General features: G+C 35.7%; 3 protein-coding genes across 6 annotated transcripts in view; 2 read left to right on the forward strand and 1 right to left on the reverse strand.

Moving 5' to 3' along the window:
- Positions 1 to 116: 116 nt before the first annotated feature.
- LOC116105589 (dehydration-responsive element-binding protein 2A-like) lies at positions 117 to 1,653 on the forward strand. The gene has a single exon (XM_031392001.1). It carries the CDS (start codon positions 268 to 270, stop codon positions 1,240 to 1,242), a length of 975 nt encoding a protein of 324 aa, XP_031247861.1. The 5' UTR covers positions 117 to 267; the 3' UTR covers positions 1,243 to 1,653.
- A 1,322-nt stretch (positions 1,654 to 2,975) lies between these two features.
- Positions 2,976 to 10,465, forward strand: LOC116105601 (SNF2 domain-containing protein CLASSY 2-like). Of its 4 annotated transcripts, none has more exons than XM_031392032.1 (7): positions 2,976 to 3,057; positions 3,169 to 3,222; positions 4,736 to 4,829; positions 5,329 to 5,579; positions 5,678 to 7,138; positions 7,353 to 7,499; positions 8,070 to 10,465. In XM_031392032.1, exons 3-7 carry the CDS (start codon positions 4,772 to 4,774, stop codon positions 9,996 to 9,998), a joined length of 3,846 nt encoding a protein of 1,281 aa, XP_031247892.1. In that variant the 5' UTR covers positions 2,976 to 3,057; positions 3,169 to 3,222; positions 4,736 to 4,771; the 3' UTR covers positions 9,999 to 10,465. The 4 variants fall into 4 exon arrangements, with proteins under 4 accessions (XP_031247892.1, XP_031247886.1, XP_031247879.1 ...); XM_031392026.1 differs by having other exon boundaries at positions 2,981 to 3,057; positions 4,704 to 4,829; XM_031392019.1 differs by having other exon boundaries at positions 2,987 to 3,222; positions 4,704 to 4,829.
- Positions 10,466 to 16,717: 6,252 nt separating this feature from the next.
- LOC116105536 overlaps positions 16,718 to 17,312 on the reverse strand; it is a 3,688-nt gene continuing 3,093 nt past the window's right edge. The window contains exon 6 of the mRNA XM_031391943.1: positions 16,718 to 16,833. Within this exon, the coding sequence (XP_031247803.1) occupies positions 16,718 to 16,833 (116 nt within the window). The remainder of the gene's footprint in view (positions 16,834 to 17,312) is intronic.

The raw sequence follows: 17,312 nt of genomic DNA on the forward strand, positions 1-17,312 counted from the left end.
CGTTTTGTTCTCTTCTTCTTTAAAGTATATACTTTTTCCTATTACTTGGAGCTGAAGTAATCTTTCTAAATTTAGAAATCCAGAGATTACTTGGCCCCTAGGAAATCTCATAGTCCAACTAAAACTAATACCAAGAGTTGAAGTCTAGTTTTGTTTTATTTAGGTTTTCGTAATTACATAGAGTAGACTGTTACAGCGTATTTGTTTTGCTTTGCGATATTATTGAAGTTTGCGAAGATAGGTGTTTGTGATAATCAAGGTTCTAAAATGGCTGCCATTGATTCTTACAGGAAGAGGAAGCGAAGAGACGGCATTAACGTGGCCGAGACTCTCGCAAAGTGGAAGCAATATAATGCCTTTATTGAATCCTGTGATGGTGAGAATAAACAGGTGCGGAAAGTCCCTGCTAAGGGCTCGAAGAAGGGCTGTATGAAAGGCAAGGGAGGGCCGGACAATGCAGGGTGTAATTATAGAGGTGTAAGGCAGAGGACTTGGGGCAAGTGGGTTGCGGAGATAAGGGAGCCAAACAGGGGTAAGAGGTTGTGGCTTGGTACTTTTCCCACTGCAGTTGAAGCTGCTCTTGCTTATGATGAAGCTGCCAGGGCAATGTATGGTTCTGGTGCGAGACTTAATTTGCCAGACCATTCTAACTTGAATGAGTATTCAAAGGATTCTGAATCCACGACAACATCTAGCTGGTCCGAGATTGAGGATTCTAAGTTGAAGAATGATGGTAGGGAAGCTGAATCTAGAATCAATACTGAGCCCGAAGCCAAATTCTCAAGTAGTCCAGAGAAACCACCGAAAACCAAAGAGGAGCCTGTGGATGATGAACTGTATGATAGGAAGCCAGAAGTGAGAGATGAGGCTGCTTTGGGTGCTACTTGTGCCTCTCAACCAGAAGTTAAGGAGCAGTTTATGAATCTAGCGGACGACAGTTGGATAGATGCAGAAGAATGGCAAAAAAATTTGTCAATGGATGAGATGTTTGATGTGAATGATCTGCTGAATATGATAGATAGTAATCCTCTTTGCACCCTAGAACAAAAGGATGAGTTGAGTTTTGACACTCAAAATCAACTAGGACTACTTGACTATGGCCATATGCTGTATGACAAACCATCAGATTTGTCCCAGCTGCCAAATCAATATGGGGATTTGTCTTTGCATACAGAGCAGGGGGCTTCAGATTATGGCCTTCAATTCCTGAAACAAGAGGATGGCAATGACTTTGGGTTCTGAGGAGTGAGGACATCCCAGCTTGGATATTGCAGCAGATCAAGATCAAATATCTGTGTTGTTCATCCGTGATTAATAAATCTTTAATAGGTCTTGTCCAAGATGAACTGAAGATGGTTTCTGCTATTTAAACATGTTCCTCAGAATGAATTGTTACTGAGTTAATTCTGAACTGACTACTTAATGGGCTTATTCTCTATAGGTTTTTAGATTAGAGAATTGAGCAGATATATTTGTTTCTGCACCATCATTGATGCCTTGATGGGGTTGGAGAGTGTACTTATATTAGTTATTAACGGTTGAGATACAAATTCTTTGTTGTAGATATACTCAAAAGTACTCAGTTTGTGCTGTAATCTTTCTAAATAGTTAAAAGATTTCAATATATTTTGTACCGGACAGGAATTTTGAGTTTCTGGTTTTTGTTTAACTGTTGTCTATCTGGTCTTTTATTGACTAGTAACATTTCTGCTTGCTTGGTTTTGATGTTGCAATGGATGTCTTAGCATTATGCTCAGATTTTCTACTTTCTGGTGACCACAACTGAGCTGAAATTTTTTCTCCTAGGGCCAGCGATTTCATCACTGGGTGTTTCTGCCTCAATTTTCTTGCTATTTTAAACAAAATTAACAGAACAGTGAATGTTTTCACATCAATATCATGTAAATTACTGACATGAGAAGACAAATTAAATACAAGATGGATTATTAATTGAATAAATCTTGAAATACTTTAATTTTCTTGTATAAAATGGAGGAAAAAATAGAATAAAAAGCCAATAAAGATGAGGACTGGGGTTGTTGAGATTGTTTTATAAGGCAATAAATGTTACAACTCTCACAATAAATACAATAATGATAACTTTAGTATATCTTACTCCACTAAGAAACAAATTGAAAGACATTATTTATTAGGATTTCTCAATATCTTATTAAGTAAGACAACAAATGCAAATGCAATAATACCTTTTGTGTTTGCATATAGTTTCATTCATATCTATACCTGAAAAATTTGCTGTAAATACAGGCCATCTCACCGTATTTCCCTTGTTAACCACTTTCAACTTTCTAACTACATATCGATAACGAAATCAAATTACAAAACCAACTACAGAACTCTCAAATTATTGAGTAAGAGCAACTTTTCAATACAATTGGTATACGTCCATTCATTTTATAAGATCGTTCATTCATTATAGAAAGATTATTCATTAACAGAATATATGTACATTCGATGCACCAAAGTTTGTATCTACGATAATAGATCTAAAGAAGTCAAACAAATCAAATATGCCCTGTTCAGCTGTTCTAGCCTTATATGCCTCTAACCAATTTCCAGCACTATCTTTAATTCATAATTTCTCTTAATATTTTCTTTTAAATACAATCATAACTCTTTCTTAAAACCCTTCATTAAATTTGATAATCCCTCCAATTTCCTTAGTTGGAATTTGGAAAGCATGTGGAAGAGAGCTCTGAGTCTCTGACCATGAGCTGTATGTTGGCTCTGCTTTCTGGTTATGGCAGAGTAAAAGGGGTTTGACTTGTTGCTTTTTGGTAATTAGATTTAGTCACACGTGTTGAAACCTGAATGTAATCTAAGTATCAAATTTCGTACCTGAGATAGGTCCCACCCAACATGTCTCCCTTCCATCGTCATCAATCACAGCCGTCCATTTCTTTCTCCAATCATCATTTATTTACATCACTTTGCCATTCACCGCAAACGTGCTTGAACGACCACCACTTTTAACTCATGCAAAAGCCACTCACACAACCCGAGATTCTCCGACAACTCCATTGACTACTCCGCCTCACTGTCGTTTTCTCTCTTTCACCCTCATTCATTCATTCATTCACTCACTCACTTTTACTTTTTTTCTCTCCCTTCTTTATGAATGTTCAATAAATTTTCAGTCTTTGTTTTCAGGCCACAATCTCATCGGAATCTGGATTTTCTTTCATACCCAGAAGTTATTTTCAGGTAAAATGATCAAAGTTCTTTGCTTTTTGCTTTGCATTTGCTTGGATGACATGGATTCTTTCAGTGTTCTTTTAGTTTATTACTTTGATCATCAACATGGATGATTTTATGATACAAACTCAGGCTATGTGTTTGTTTGTTTTTTCTTTGTTTAAACTTGAATTTGATAATCATTTTTGTGTATTGTCATTGTTGTTGATCATTCAATTTTTAGCTGGTATTTTGTGGGGTTTTGGTGAGTGGTGACATCATTCACATGCATTAGTTTCCCTCTCAAGTAAAATTTTACTCTTATGTGATTCTTCTAGTGGTTGAATCATGAATGTCTCAAAGTCTATAGCTAACCAACACCATTTTGTGGTCACTACTGCATCTTTCTCTGTTTGGTAATTTGTTTATTCTTTAAGAAAAACATTAATCAAGCAACTGTTAAGAAGAAATTAGGTGGAAACTAAAAAGAAAAAAGTTGTTTGGCTATGGTTTCTGGTTGACATGTAGTGTCACATTTTCTGCTTTGGAATAAATGTGACAGGGCATAATCTAGATTATGTCTTAACAGTAGCTTGAACTTTAAGGTTTTTTAATTTCTATATTTTTCTCCAATTTAAGGCTGATAAGAATATGGAGAAAGGGTGAATGAAAAAATGAGTTTTGCTCACGGTAGCAAGATGGTTAGAAGGATAAACCTCGGGGCATTTATAAAAATGAGTTCTTTGATGCGGGTTCGAATCCTACTATCATAGGGGGGAAAAAAATGAGTTCTTCAATCTGGGTTTGTAACATACTGTCATGGAAAATGAGTTCTTTAACGCGGGTTCAAATCTAACTGTCATCTTCTCTCGCCGACTTAAATGGTGCGTGTCTTGTGGGGTTAATGTATGTATCCTAGTGTTCTATTAATGGATTAATTTTAAAGTCATGGCAGAAAACTAAGTCTTATGAAAATGTCTTTGATTCTTGGACAACAGTTTCATATATGGCATAACCAAAAAACCGAAAAAAAAAAAAAAAAAAAGTCATTCTTATGACAATAGCTTAATTCTTGGACCACACTTTCTTAGGTGGCTTGCCTGGTCAATTCCAGGTCAAGCTATTTGACAGAGCATGCTAATGATAGTCATGAGAGTTGGGTACCGGCAAAGTAGCACTATAATTGTAACAACGGCCCTCACCATTGTATTTGGCATGTGGAGCATGACTTTAGTAAGGGCATGCTTGTATGTGGAACAACAAAGAGCAGGCTCCATTACTGATCCAATGCCTTTTAGCATTTCCTTTTCCTTTCACAAGGAAATTAATAGTATAGTAAATTTTAAAGTAGGTAATAGATAATAATGTGATGCTTTGGTACACAATCTTATTGCTTAGAACACAATAGGCGTTAGGGTCTTTGGTTTCCTTGTGCCTTATGTTCCCAATCACTTAAAACAAACCCTCCATTTCAGATATCATTAATGTGCCTAACGTGCTCTGTGTTGCAGATATGTGACTTTAATCTGTTAAAATAATACAGGAGATTATTGAAGAGATTAAGCCTATTGGCTGATCAATGCCGAAGAAGAGGAGGAGCAATTTATATCAATCCAAGCATCCATTTGATGTTTATCGTAAGCATTTTCTCCTCCACTTAACAAACTGATGAAATTATTTGGTCTTTGGGTAACAGCCTAACCGGTTAAATGACAGCTGAACTGTTTGGCTTTTTGATTATTTCTCATGACTCAGAAAAAGTGAAATTATTTAAGTGATTTGTTTTTGAATATGTTGAACTGTACTTGGCATTTGCTTGTTATCTGAGCTATGATAGATTGTGTTCTCATTACAACTCAATGCCTATTATTTTTTTTTTTAAAGCAAGATAGAATCATCCTGTTACCAAATTATTTGTTTTATTGCTGTTAGTCATCTCAAACCTTTGAAGTGCCTTATTCATCTACGTAATCTGAAACATAACTGAAACCACTTTGAAAGCTAAAATTTAACATAATGAACTAATATCAGTTGCTATGGGAAATTAGTGAAAGAGTGTCTTTTTCATTTGTTTCCAATTCCTATATGATTATAAACCATATGACTGATTTTTTTATATTTTTTTTCATACAACAGCTTTTGAGGCATTTTTTCATGACTCATGGCAACCTGTGGAGTTCATAAGAATCGAGGATGGGATTGTCACCATGCATCTCACAGATAACCAAACTCTGGTTGAGGAGAAACGTCCATTCTCAAATCTTCGACTAAAATCAAGGAGAGCAACTTTATCTGACTGCACCTGCTTTTTGAGGCCTGGAGTTGATGTATGTCTGCTTTCAGCCACTGAAAATGCAGAGAATTCAGAGGAAGAAAATAAAGATCCCGTAAGTCACATTGATGTTTGGTTTAACAACATTTGCTTTCTTTGAATGTCGCAATTACCCTATTTAAGTTGGATCTCTAAATTCTCTCTCTACTGTAGGTGTGGCTTGATGCTAAAATAAGTTCCATCGAGAGAAAGCCTCACGGAGATCAATGCTTATGCCAGTTTTATGTTAAATTATATGTCAACCAAGGTCCTCTTGGTTCAGAGAGGGGAACTCTCAGTAAAGAGAGTAAACTAGTAGGAATTGATCAAATAACCATCCTCCAAAAGCTTGGAAAAGATGCTTGTGAAGATCAACACTACCGGTGGGATTTCTCTGAGGACTGCTCTTTGTTGCAAAGATCTAAGCTGCTGCTGGGGAAATTTTCATCTGATCTTTCATGGTTACTTGTTGCATCAGTTTTGAAGCAGACTCCGTTTGATATTGGATCTGTGCAAAACAAAATCGTCTATCAAGTTTTGGATGGTGATGAAGAAAACTCTGCACCAAACTCAGATAAACATCTATATGCTATAAATTTCAATGTTGACGGTGGCATTTCAACATCTCATGTGGTTCAGTTTATTCAAACTGATACTAAACCGGTCAGTCCTGATTGTAGTGTGCAAGAAGCTGGACCAGTGCCACTTTGTGATGTTATGAACCTGCGGCGATCCAAGCGTCGAAATGTACAACCTGAGCGATTTTTTGGCTGTGATATTCCTCCAGACTCAGACATTGGCTGGGTTCGCCAATTGCCATATAAGCCTGACAAATGGAAAGAAGAAGATTTGTACTTACCATTACCATGCCTGGTATGGGGGCATTCAAATTGCTCAGAAGAGAATGTGGAGAGTGACACAAGAAATCTTCCTAAAAAGAAGAGCAGGAATAAACATAAGGAGGTGAAAACCAGTATGGCCAGTCAAAAAGAACATAACACTGAACTTGCCATTGTTCCTGTGCCTACTGAAAGTGATCCATTAGCCTTTTATCAGGATGATCTCCCTGCCAAAAATCCTGAAAATCATTCAGGAGAGATTGATGAAACTCCTCTCAAGTATTATTTGAAAGGTCCTCGTTCAGTGCAGAGGAGGGATACATCTGAGTTAGAAGATACTGAGTTTGAAAGATGGTGGGGAGAAATAAACCCCAACAAAAAAGTGCTAAGTAAAAATATCTCCAAGGTAGAAGATATGGGATTTGAAAGTAGGACATGGGGAAAACTGTCCAACAAGAAAGTCCAAACTAACAGATTTCGTCCAAGAAGTTCAAAAAATGATGCATGTTGTGAAAGAAAGGTGTATAAGAAAACAACCTTAAGTGCAGGAGCATACAGTAGAGTAATAAATTCATATATGAAGAATATTGAGTCCACAATGACAAATGAAGAACCGGATATTATTGACCAGTGGAATGGATTTAAGGCAAACTCCCTAGAGCAAATGATGGAAATGGAACAATCGGAAATGGAGCAAACCTCAAGCGAAGATGATGGAGAAATTTCAGAAAATGAAATTTTATGGAAAGAAATGGAATTATCTATGGCATCAACTTATATCCTTGAGGACAATGAGGTATAACTGTTTCAACTAATTTTTTTCATTATCTTATTGTTAGTTTATGTGAACCCTGGCTGATGTGTTCTCTCTCTATCCATCTATCTACATCATACAACTTAAAACACTTGACATACTATGTTTGTATTTGATTTGTTTTCTGTGGGGCACAGATGCAACATGGTAAGCTTTGCTGCCTACATCACTCATCCAGTTTGATAATGATTTTCAGGGTTCAAAATCTGGAGAGCCAACTGAGACTCTGGAAAAATCAAGTGAAGGTTGCCAACACAAATACAGATTAGATGAAGAAGTTGGAATTTGTTGTATTAAATGTGGTTTCGTGCGCACGGAAATAAAATATGTTGCACCACCCTTTGTAAGTCAACTTTGCAGCCCAAGAATACAAGGATCTTTTGTTTTTCACTGTACACCAGCTGGGATACTCAGTTGCCCTCTAAATGGACACAGATTGTCTTCTGACATCCTCATGTTACCAAATTAGCAAAAACATGTGTGGCAGAAAAGCATTTCTAGTTTTAATGATTAGAAAATCTGTCAAATAGTCTTAAATACATGGTGCATGGTTTTATAATGGATGTATCAATCTTCCTAAATCCTTCATAGTGTGTGTGTGTGTGTAAAAGCATTTCTAGTTTTAATAATTTGAAAATCTGTCAAATAGTCTTAAATAAATGGTGCATGGTTTTTTAATGGTTGTATCAATCTTCCTATGAGATCTTCCTAAACCCTTCATAGGAAGATTGATACATTTGTACATGTAATCTACTTGCAGCCCATGGCTGTCAAATTTGGTTGACATGTGGGCACTTTTCCTGGTTGGAATTGATTAATTCTGGGTTCATCTCCTTTGCATTCAGCTTGAATTTTTATGTTGTTGGCAGTATCTAATTGTAGATGTCTAATGCCTTGTTTCTTTTTTCACTAGATGCAACACAGAATCTGGGAAACTGACAATAAGGTGGAGGATCAAGAATATTCAAAGCATAAGCCTGTTGAAGATGAGGGCCTGAATATTTTCTGCAACCAAGCTTCCTCTGACTTCTCCTTATCAGAAGAGAATGACAATGTGTGGGCCTTAATTCCCGAACTTAAGAAGAAATTGCATTTTCATCAGAAAAAGGCTTTTGAATTTCTATGGAGAAATATTGCTGGGTCTGTGGAGCCGGCACTTATGCAACCAGCATCTAAGAAAACTGGCGGTTGTGTTATTTCTCATTCTCCTGGCGCTGGAAAAACTTTGCTCATTATTGCATTCCTTGTTAGCTACTTGAAGTTATTCCCAGGAAAACGACCTTTGGTCCTTGCCCCAAAGACAACTCTTTATACCTGGTACAAAGAATTTAATAAGTGGAAAATTCCCATACCAGTTCATCTAATCCATGGCCGTAGGACCTATAGAGTCTTCAAGCCAAAAAGGGTAAAGTCATTCCGAGGAGTTCCAGCCCCTACTTTAGATGTTATGCATGTTCTGGATTGCTTGGAGAAGATACAGAAGTGGCATGCACAGCCCAGCGTTCTTGTCATGGGTTACACTTCGTTTCTAACACTAATGCGGGAAGATGCAAACTTTGCACACAGAAAATATATGGCTAAAGTGCTGCGGGAGAGTCCAGGGATCCTGATACTAGACGAAGGGCACAACCCTAGAAGCACTAAGTCAAGATTGAGGAAGGTTCTGATGAAAGTTGAAACAGACCTGAGAATATTGCTTTCAGGTACATTATTTCAGAACAACTTCTGTGAGTATTTCAATACACTCTGCTTGGCCCGACCAAAGTTTATCAATGAAGTGCTGAGGGAACTAGACCCAAAATTCAAAAGGAGAAAAAATAAGAAGAAGGCCCTCCATTTATTAGAATCTCGCGCAAGAAAATTCTTCATAGATACCATTGCAAGAAAGATTGATTCAGACAACGGTGAAGAAAGGATGCAAGGTTTAAATATGTTGAAAAATATCACAAGTGGATTTATCGATGTGTATGAAGGTGTAGGTTCTGAGGAGCTCCCTGGTTTACAAATTTACACCTTAATGATGAATCCAACGGATGTACAACGTAACATTTTAGAGCAACTTCAGGATATTATGAAGGATTACAATGGGTATCCTCTTGAGTTGGAGCTTTTGATAACCCTTGCATCAATACATCCTTGGTTGGTAAAAACTTCAAATTGTGTTAACAAATTTTTTACTCCCGAAGCACTAATGGATCTTGAAAAGTACAAACATGATTTTAGAAAAGGGTCCAAAGTGATGTTTGTTCTAAATCTTGTGTATCGAATTGTCAAGCAAGAGAAGGTTCTGATTTTTTGCCACAATATTGCACCTATCAATTTGTTTTCAGAACTGTTCCAGAAAGTCTTTCGATGGCAGAAGGGTAAAGAAATTTTGGTTCTCACAGGGGACCTAGAGCTGTTTGAACGGGGAAGAATAATGGATAAGTTTGAGGAACCCGGTGGGCCTTCAAGGGTATTGATTGCTTCAATTACAGCGTGTGCTGAGGGTATTAGTTTGACAGCAGCTTCGCGGGTGATTATGTTAGATTCAGAGTGGAATCCTTCCAAGACAAAGCAGGCCATTGCACGTGCTTTTCGACCTGGTCAACAGAAGGTTGTTTATGTGTATCAGCTCTTGGCATCTGAAACACTCGAAGAAGACAAGTATCGCAGGACAACATGGAAGGAATGGGTATCCTGTATGATTTTCAGTGAGGAATTTGTAGAGGACCCTTCTCTCTGGCAAATAGAAAAAATTGAAGATGATATATTGAGAGAGATTGTGGCAGAAGACAAGTTGAAGTCTTTCCGTATGATAATGAAAAATGAGAAGGCTTCAAAAGGATTGATCAGAACCTAGTTCTATTTGATAATGAAAAGCGAAAGAAACTACCCCATGCATGTTTGTTGCAGGTTCTTTGCCCATTTTTCTCTCTTGTTTGCTCATTTATTGACCAGAGTTGAATAAAGAGGTGCAACATTTTCATAATCGATTGCTGTTCATTAGCAATATTATATTTTCAGATTATACAATTGAGTCAATGACTGCATGCATGTATATGTCGTGTTCATCAAAATCACATAATGTGGTTCTTGCCGAACTATCTTACAACTATGTAGGATATGAACAGTTTGAGATTGAATGAAAAAATATGTACAGATCTATATATAGGCTGGACATGACATGAGTTTCGGCAGTGAAGGCATAAGTTTACATGATTTAGGATCTACTTGTTTTCATTATAATCCAGCTATTAGTGCATGTATAGGCTTGACATGATGTCTCGCCATATAGATTGTTTACTTCTATGTCAATACCTGCAGAAGTTGATGAATATCTTATTTATATACATCTATTAACTGATTTTTTGTCCTTATATTTTTCCTTCAAAGCACTTTTTAATTTTTGTGTATGCTGGTATGCACAACTCCTTACTGCTAAATCACTCAACATAAGAAAACTCGCCCATCCAGGCCTTGGGTTTAATAGACTATATCTGTGCAATAGGTTCCTCCAAATCAATGGAATTCGATCATCATTTTGACCCTATCTGACTATGCTTATAGCAATTCTAGATAGCTGATAGCCCAAGCCCAATCCTCTTTTTGTTCCTGTTTGCAGGACCTCTAAAACCAAAAGCCTAACCTAACAATAAATGGGAGGAGCATTTATGCGTCTCCCATGGACGCACTTATTCTTAAAACCTGATAATTGAAGCTGCTATAAGATTCCTTCCGTATTATTTAAGCTAGTTAGGGTACAATAATTTCAATGTTCTCACTCAAAGAGTTGAATGATGAGTGATGTTCAGTAACTGTTGAATTGATTGTGTGAACCAGTATAGGACACTTTCGGTGATGTATATTAAACTTGATTGAGTAAACAAAACGATTCTCTCCCCTTTTTCTCCTTTTAGCCTTCTTATCAGGCTATATATAATTCTTCTACACGCATCTTACTTGTGCTAATCAATACTTTTAACAAGAACACCACCGGAAATCTACCATTTACAGACACTGTTTTGCAACGAAACCCGTTCTCGTTTGCATTGTTCTTGAGATAGTTGGAGCTTCAATTAAAAATTGTCGAGGGTTTTGCCTTTATTCATCCCAAATACATGCATGCATGCAGTCAATTGGTAATGTGGTCGATTGAAAGAGAGAGAGAGAGAGAGAGAGAGAGACCAAAAACAATGGGTACTGGTAATATCAAAACCATGGGTGAAAGCTACAATCACTCTTACGTATATCCTTTATAAAAAAAAAATCATGGTGGCCTTTCGTTTCATACATACTTAAAAAGTATTAAAGAAAGAACTTTTAAAAATCTTAATGAAACTTCCCCTATATGGAGTTGTTTAACAGCCAAAACAGTGGGTAGGGCTATCAAAACAGGAATAGATTACACTCAACTTGTTAGATCTTGTACTTAATTCCAATGATGGCACCAACCATGCATAAAATAGAGCTTATAGTAAGAGATGGTTTATCTCTTATTAAATACTAAGAAAATCTTTGTTGTAATAGGTATATGTATCTGACCAATCATGATATTTGTATATGTTAAATACACTGATATATAAAAAATGTGATTGGTCGAACAGATATACTCAAAAGAAGCTTCAGGAATCGAGATACCTAAAACTTAAAAACAATCCATGTTGAAGATAGAAAATTTTATCTTTTCTTTCTCTTACACAGAGTCCCAACCAGATTCATGTCCTTGGCTAGGTATTGTGGACACAATCCATGCACAATATTATTAATAAATGGAACCAATTATGAGTCAACTTGGCTACTATTTAATACCTTCATTGTTTATGAGTTTGAATCTTTCTAGATATGCTGACCCTGATGTGTTTCTTATTAATTCCAATTGGGGTTTTATTCGTTTTACAATGTTTAAGTTAGGGATGAATCAATGTTTTTTGTTTCCACATGCACTGTACCGTTTACTTATAATTAATATGTAAAAATGTATGTCCTTGTCAAAACTCTCTTTCAAATATTCCCCGAACAAAACTTAAACGCCATGGAAATTCAAAGTCAGCTGGGTTTTCTTGTCCTCTGTTTGTCCATGATTTAGGGCATCTTTTTTACGTAAGGTGTTTTACATTAGTATTGTTTGTTTCTCTTTATCATCGAGTAAGAGTAGAAAGACATTTTGGTCTAAATTTCTAGTTAAAACAACTATAAATTATATTAAAACGTGAACTAATACAGATTCGAATGTTAATACGAATCTTCAAGTATAAGAATTTGTTGTGATGTGGCATTGACTTATGCCTACGTGGAAGTCAGCTTATAACTTGGGTGGTCAAAGTTATTTGTTAAAAGCTAAGGGGCATTTCTGGCTTTTCCTATTATCAAGAAACCTAATCTAAAGTAGGTTTTGTTTGATTGAGTCTTCATTCTCGACTTTTATCTCTTGGTTACAAAGAGAGAAAGTCTGTTACGAATCTGGATGTGCTGGAACTTTGACGATCGTTGATGGAATCAAACGGTGGTGGTAGGTCTTAGCTGTGCTTTCTGTTTTCCCTTGTATCTTGTGTATAAATGTCACTGATTTTTGGTTGTTTGATGTAATGTATGAGAGGTGAGGAACATCTGGGTTTCGGGTGTATTATAGAGGGTCCTTTCTCGGGTTTTCTTTGTGTAAAGGAGTGAGGTGAAATCTCTGTAAAGTTTTCTTATTCTCATAGTGAATCATTCTTATTGTCCTAAAGAGTGGATATAGGTAATCTAATTGATTACCGAACCACTATAAATCCTTGTATTCTCTTTATCTTCTACTTTTACTTTATTGTTATTTACTTGTGATTCTGCTGTTTAGATTATTACACTTTTGCTTTCGAAATTGCTCTCATGTTTAACAGAATTCTCGATTTTACCTCTTCCCTTGTGACTGGATGGCAAACCTTTTAGCCATTAGGATTAGCTATAACCAAAATGTTTTATATTCGAGTCGCAAGAGAGGTACCTATCACATCTGTACAATTACTTTAATCTATAGGACTTTTAGGGTGTATTGTTACCCTAAGAATTAGGCAGACTCCAATGTTATTAACAAACGAGATCGAAAGCAAGCACGGATTAAAAGCATTATTTCGGAGAAATATGGTATGGTGGTAAATGATTCTATTTCCTTATCTGGGTCGAATGCTCGAACAAGCAAGTATAGGTTTTGGTGTGAGCCTAAATATACCTAAAAAAAAAATCTCGACTTTATATACACATTTTGAGTTAGAGGATTGTGTCGAATTTAGGTGATAAAATCAAAATTTAAAATTACAACCTGTTTTTAGAACACCGCAGGAGAAATGTTGTTTTCCGACGATATTTGTTTCGCCGCAACACAATGTAATCGGAATATGCCACATACAACGAGGCTGCAAAGCATGGTTGAGCTTTGGAACATCTCTCAGCAAAGGATGTGCCACTGAAAGGTTGTATTACGAAGCAAATACTTAGACAAATAAATAAAAGTTTGACTATTACGACTATAATAACCAATAAGATCATCTGCCGGCTAAAAGCAAGTTCTGGTGAAGGGCAGTTGAGGATGTTGATTATTAATTAATTCATATAAAATCTATAAACAGAAAAAGTTATGAAGGGCGTTATTAAAATAGCATAAAGTGGATAAAATGGTATCCAACTTTTCAACTAAAAAACGACCAAGTTGATAGCAGTTGGTAAGATGTGAAGAAAAGGAATGGCCCAAGGACAAAGAAGAAAGAGTGAAAAGAAACAAAATTATTTCCAACACTGTAAAAAACCTTACCCACTTGAGCCTTGAGAGCGACCCAGATTCAGATTATTATAAAGTATTAATATTATATTGAAATAACAAAGCAAATTACCATACCAAATTAAAATTCTAATATCTACTTAGGGAAGGTGATAAAGGATGATTATAAAATATTGCGACTAGGGGAAGCTGGTGAGACGTCAAGTAAGAAACTGATAATCTTTTTTCGGTTATCTAAAAGTGATCGGGTCAGTTTGCGCGCACCCTAACTAATCTTCTAAGGTTTTGAAAATAGAGGAGGGGAAGGGGGCAGGTAAATTCCCTCGTAACCACCCCTAATAGTGTTTGAGGAAACTCGAATTTAAAAACTCATGTTAGATCTTTTTACTCTTTTATCATCCAGCGACCTAGTAGGTGGTTAACAACTAATAATCTTGTTTATAGTGAGATCTAGAATTTTGGTTTGAAGTGTGAACCATGCGGCCTCATTTTCCATATTTATTGTAGAAAATTGGTCAATTGGGTGTACAATTAACCATACAATTTCCAATATCATTATCAGCTTTGGAGAATCGATTGCCAACTGCTTGCACGGAATAACTTATTAATGGTTCAAGATTTGGGTTGGCGATTAGATATAGAACAAAATGTGCTTGCGATTAGATAGCTATTTGTGAAATGAAGAGCCATTATTTAGATGGACAAAGCCTCAGGCATCGATAAATTAATCGACAAGCCTGTTAATTTATATATAACTTCAATGATCAAAGGATATTTTATAAGATATTCTACGGACACTTTTCAACTAAAAATGTGCATGCGATTTCCATAAATTAATCGAAAAAGGCTACGGACACTGACACATTACACCGAATTTTTACACTGAACGACATGTCCACTGAATCAGACGAATCACGTATCACGTTAACAAATATTCCTCGAATGAACGGTTATCCATCAAATATGGATGATTGTCCATTGTTATTGGACGGTCGTTCATTTGAAATGGTTTCCAGTCCATATTATATGGACGACCCTCCACTTAGAATGGACGCCCGTTCATAGTTTAAACTAAAAATATTTGGTTTAAATTATTTATGGACGTCCATCTTTTAATATTGAAAAATTTTAAATGTATTTAATGAATCCTAATTGAGTTAGTGTCTTATTCTTATGACACTTGTCCAATTATTTTGAATATAGATAAAAATTTAATGCCTTATGCTTATGACGCTTGTCCAATTACTTTGAATATGGACAAAAATTTAATGAAAATGGCAACATTTACTTCTTGGATTGAGACTCAAATGTTGTAAATTTTTTTAAATCAAACAATAGACGCCTATCCATTGAATTAAAATTTTTTATTTTAAATAATAGATGGGCGTCTATTCTAGGTGAACGTCCATCTATAGTAAATGAACTCCCATCCATATTATATATACGGGAATCCATTGTTATTTTCTCATGGACGAGCGTCCATTATAAGTGAACAGCCGTCTAATAATCACGAACACTCATTATTTTGCTTTTAAAATTTTTTGGACGGTCCATGGTAAATAGACACCCGTCCATATAAGATGAACGGGCGTCCATTATTTTTCTTTTACAATTTTTTGAATGGGAGTCCATCTATAGTAAATAGACACCCGTCCATATAATATGAACGGGAGTCCATTAAATACAGGTGGACGTCCATAAATATTGGACGGCCGTTCATTCACGAAAGACTCCAATGTGGTCGCGTCTAACTAGTTGTCATGTCCTTCGGTACAAAAATTCGGTGTAAGATTTGGGTGGGCGATTAGATATAGAACAAAATGTGCTTGCGATTAGATAGCTATTTGTGAAATGAAGAGCCATTATTTAGATGGACAAAGCCTCGGGCATCGATAAATTAATCGACAAGCCTGTTAATTTATATATAACTTCAATGATCAAAGGATATTTTATAAGATATTCAAAATCCTGATAATCGTTTATTAATTATACGATAGATCATATAACTCATAAAAACAACATCTTGAATCGATGAAATTTTCTCGAGAAAATTTGTCACCTATTTTTTTTTAACCTAAGTTTTTTAATATAAAAAAATGGGAGTTGTATTATCTCTATTAATATGAAAACATATCCAATATTAGCATGCATTTTATGATTAAATTTACATCGAAATTAAGATGTGTTGTGTCTGGGTTTTCCACCAAGCTCGAGCCAACATGAGGATATAGCTCGACCCAAAATGAGCTCAGCAACAATTATTGATCGACCCAGCATAAGCTCGTCAAGTCATAACTCGGCTCAGCATAAGCTAGTCATGGATAGTTCAAAGAATCATTCAATCAACCTCTAAATTATTTCAGATCTCATATATTACAGGAATGACTCAATTAACAACGATCATTGTGCAATCACAGCACCAAATCAGTAGGATATCGAAATTACAATTCAAATCGATTGTAATCCCCTAAATTTCGTTTTTTTCTCTGTACAAATCTTGTATAAAAACCCCCTCGAACGATGAGGAAGGGGAATGTTTTCAAATAAGAATTGCATTGTAAGCTCTCACCGAAAATACAAAAAACTCAGTGGACATAGGCTATTAACCTTGCCGACCCACTTTAAAAATCTCTCTGTCATTTACTTTATTGCATTTATTATTCATCCACTACTGGTTATCCGTAATCACGCACACATCCATTCTGGTTCCAACAGGGTCAATCGGAATTCTCTGGTTAGTACAGATTTTTGTATCAACAAGATGTATTTGAATCTTCTCTATTTTTTTTTTTTTATTGGGGTTGTCTTAGCCAACTTACGCCCTTTAACTAATCTTTTGAGACTCTAAAGTTAACAACTATGTAAACTCTCCAGTGACTATCCTTATTAGCAACCGAGGAGAATCGCTTGAAGTTAACAACCGATAAACTCTCCAGTGGCCACACTATTAACAATCGAGGAGAATATAACTCAATAGTCAATACCTCTTGAGTAATACACCCAATCATTTATATCGCCCCACCCAACCACTCAGGAGTTGTTAATTTTAATATTCTCTATTGTTAAAGTGTTTCATTTGCATGAGGCAGAATATTTTTTATGCTTAACTCTCTCTCTCTAATTTTAATTACAATTAATTGAGTTATCAAAGCTTAATCTATAAGCTAGCTTAATTAAAGAATGTTAATTTACGCTTTACACTGTTTATTCAAATTAATATACAATTAAATCGAGCTTATACTTAAACCAAACAATAGAAAAGTTTGGCAATTAAAATAGAAATTAATAAACTAAGTAAAATTAAACAACATGTCATTAAATTAAACGAAAATAATCAACAAAGTGGCATGGTAGTCTTGTAGATATGTTGAATTAAAAAAAAAAAAACGAAAAAAAAAACAAAAAGGCAAAAAAAAAAAAAAA

Source organism: Pistacia vera, unplaced genomic scaffold (assembly GCF_008641045.1).
Source record: "Pistacia vera cultivar Batoury unplaced genomic scaffold, PisVer_v2 Contig1166, whole genome shotgun sequence".
In the NCBI taxonomy this organism is placed as follows: Eukaryota; Viridiplantae; Streptophyta; class Magnoliopsida; order Sapindales; family Anacardiaceae; genus Pistacia; species Pistacia vera.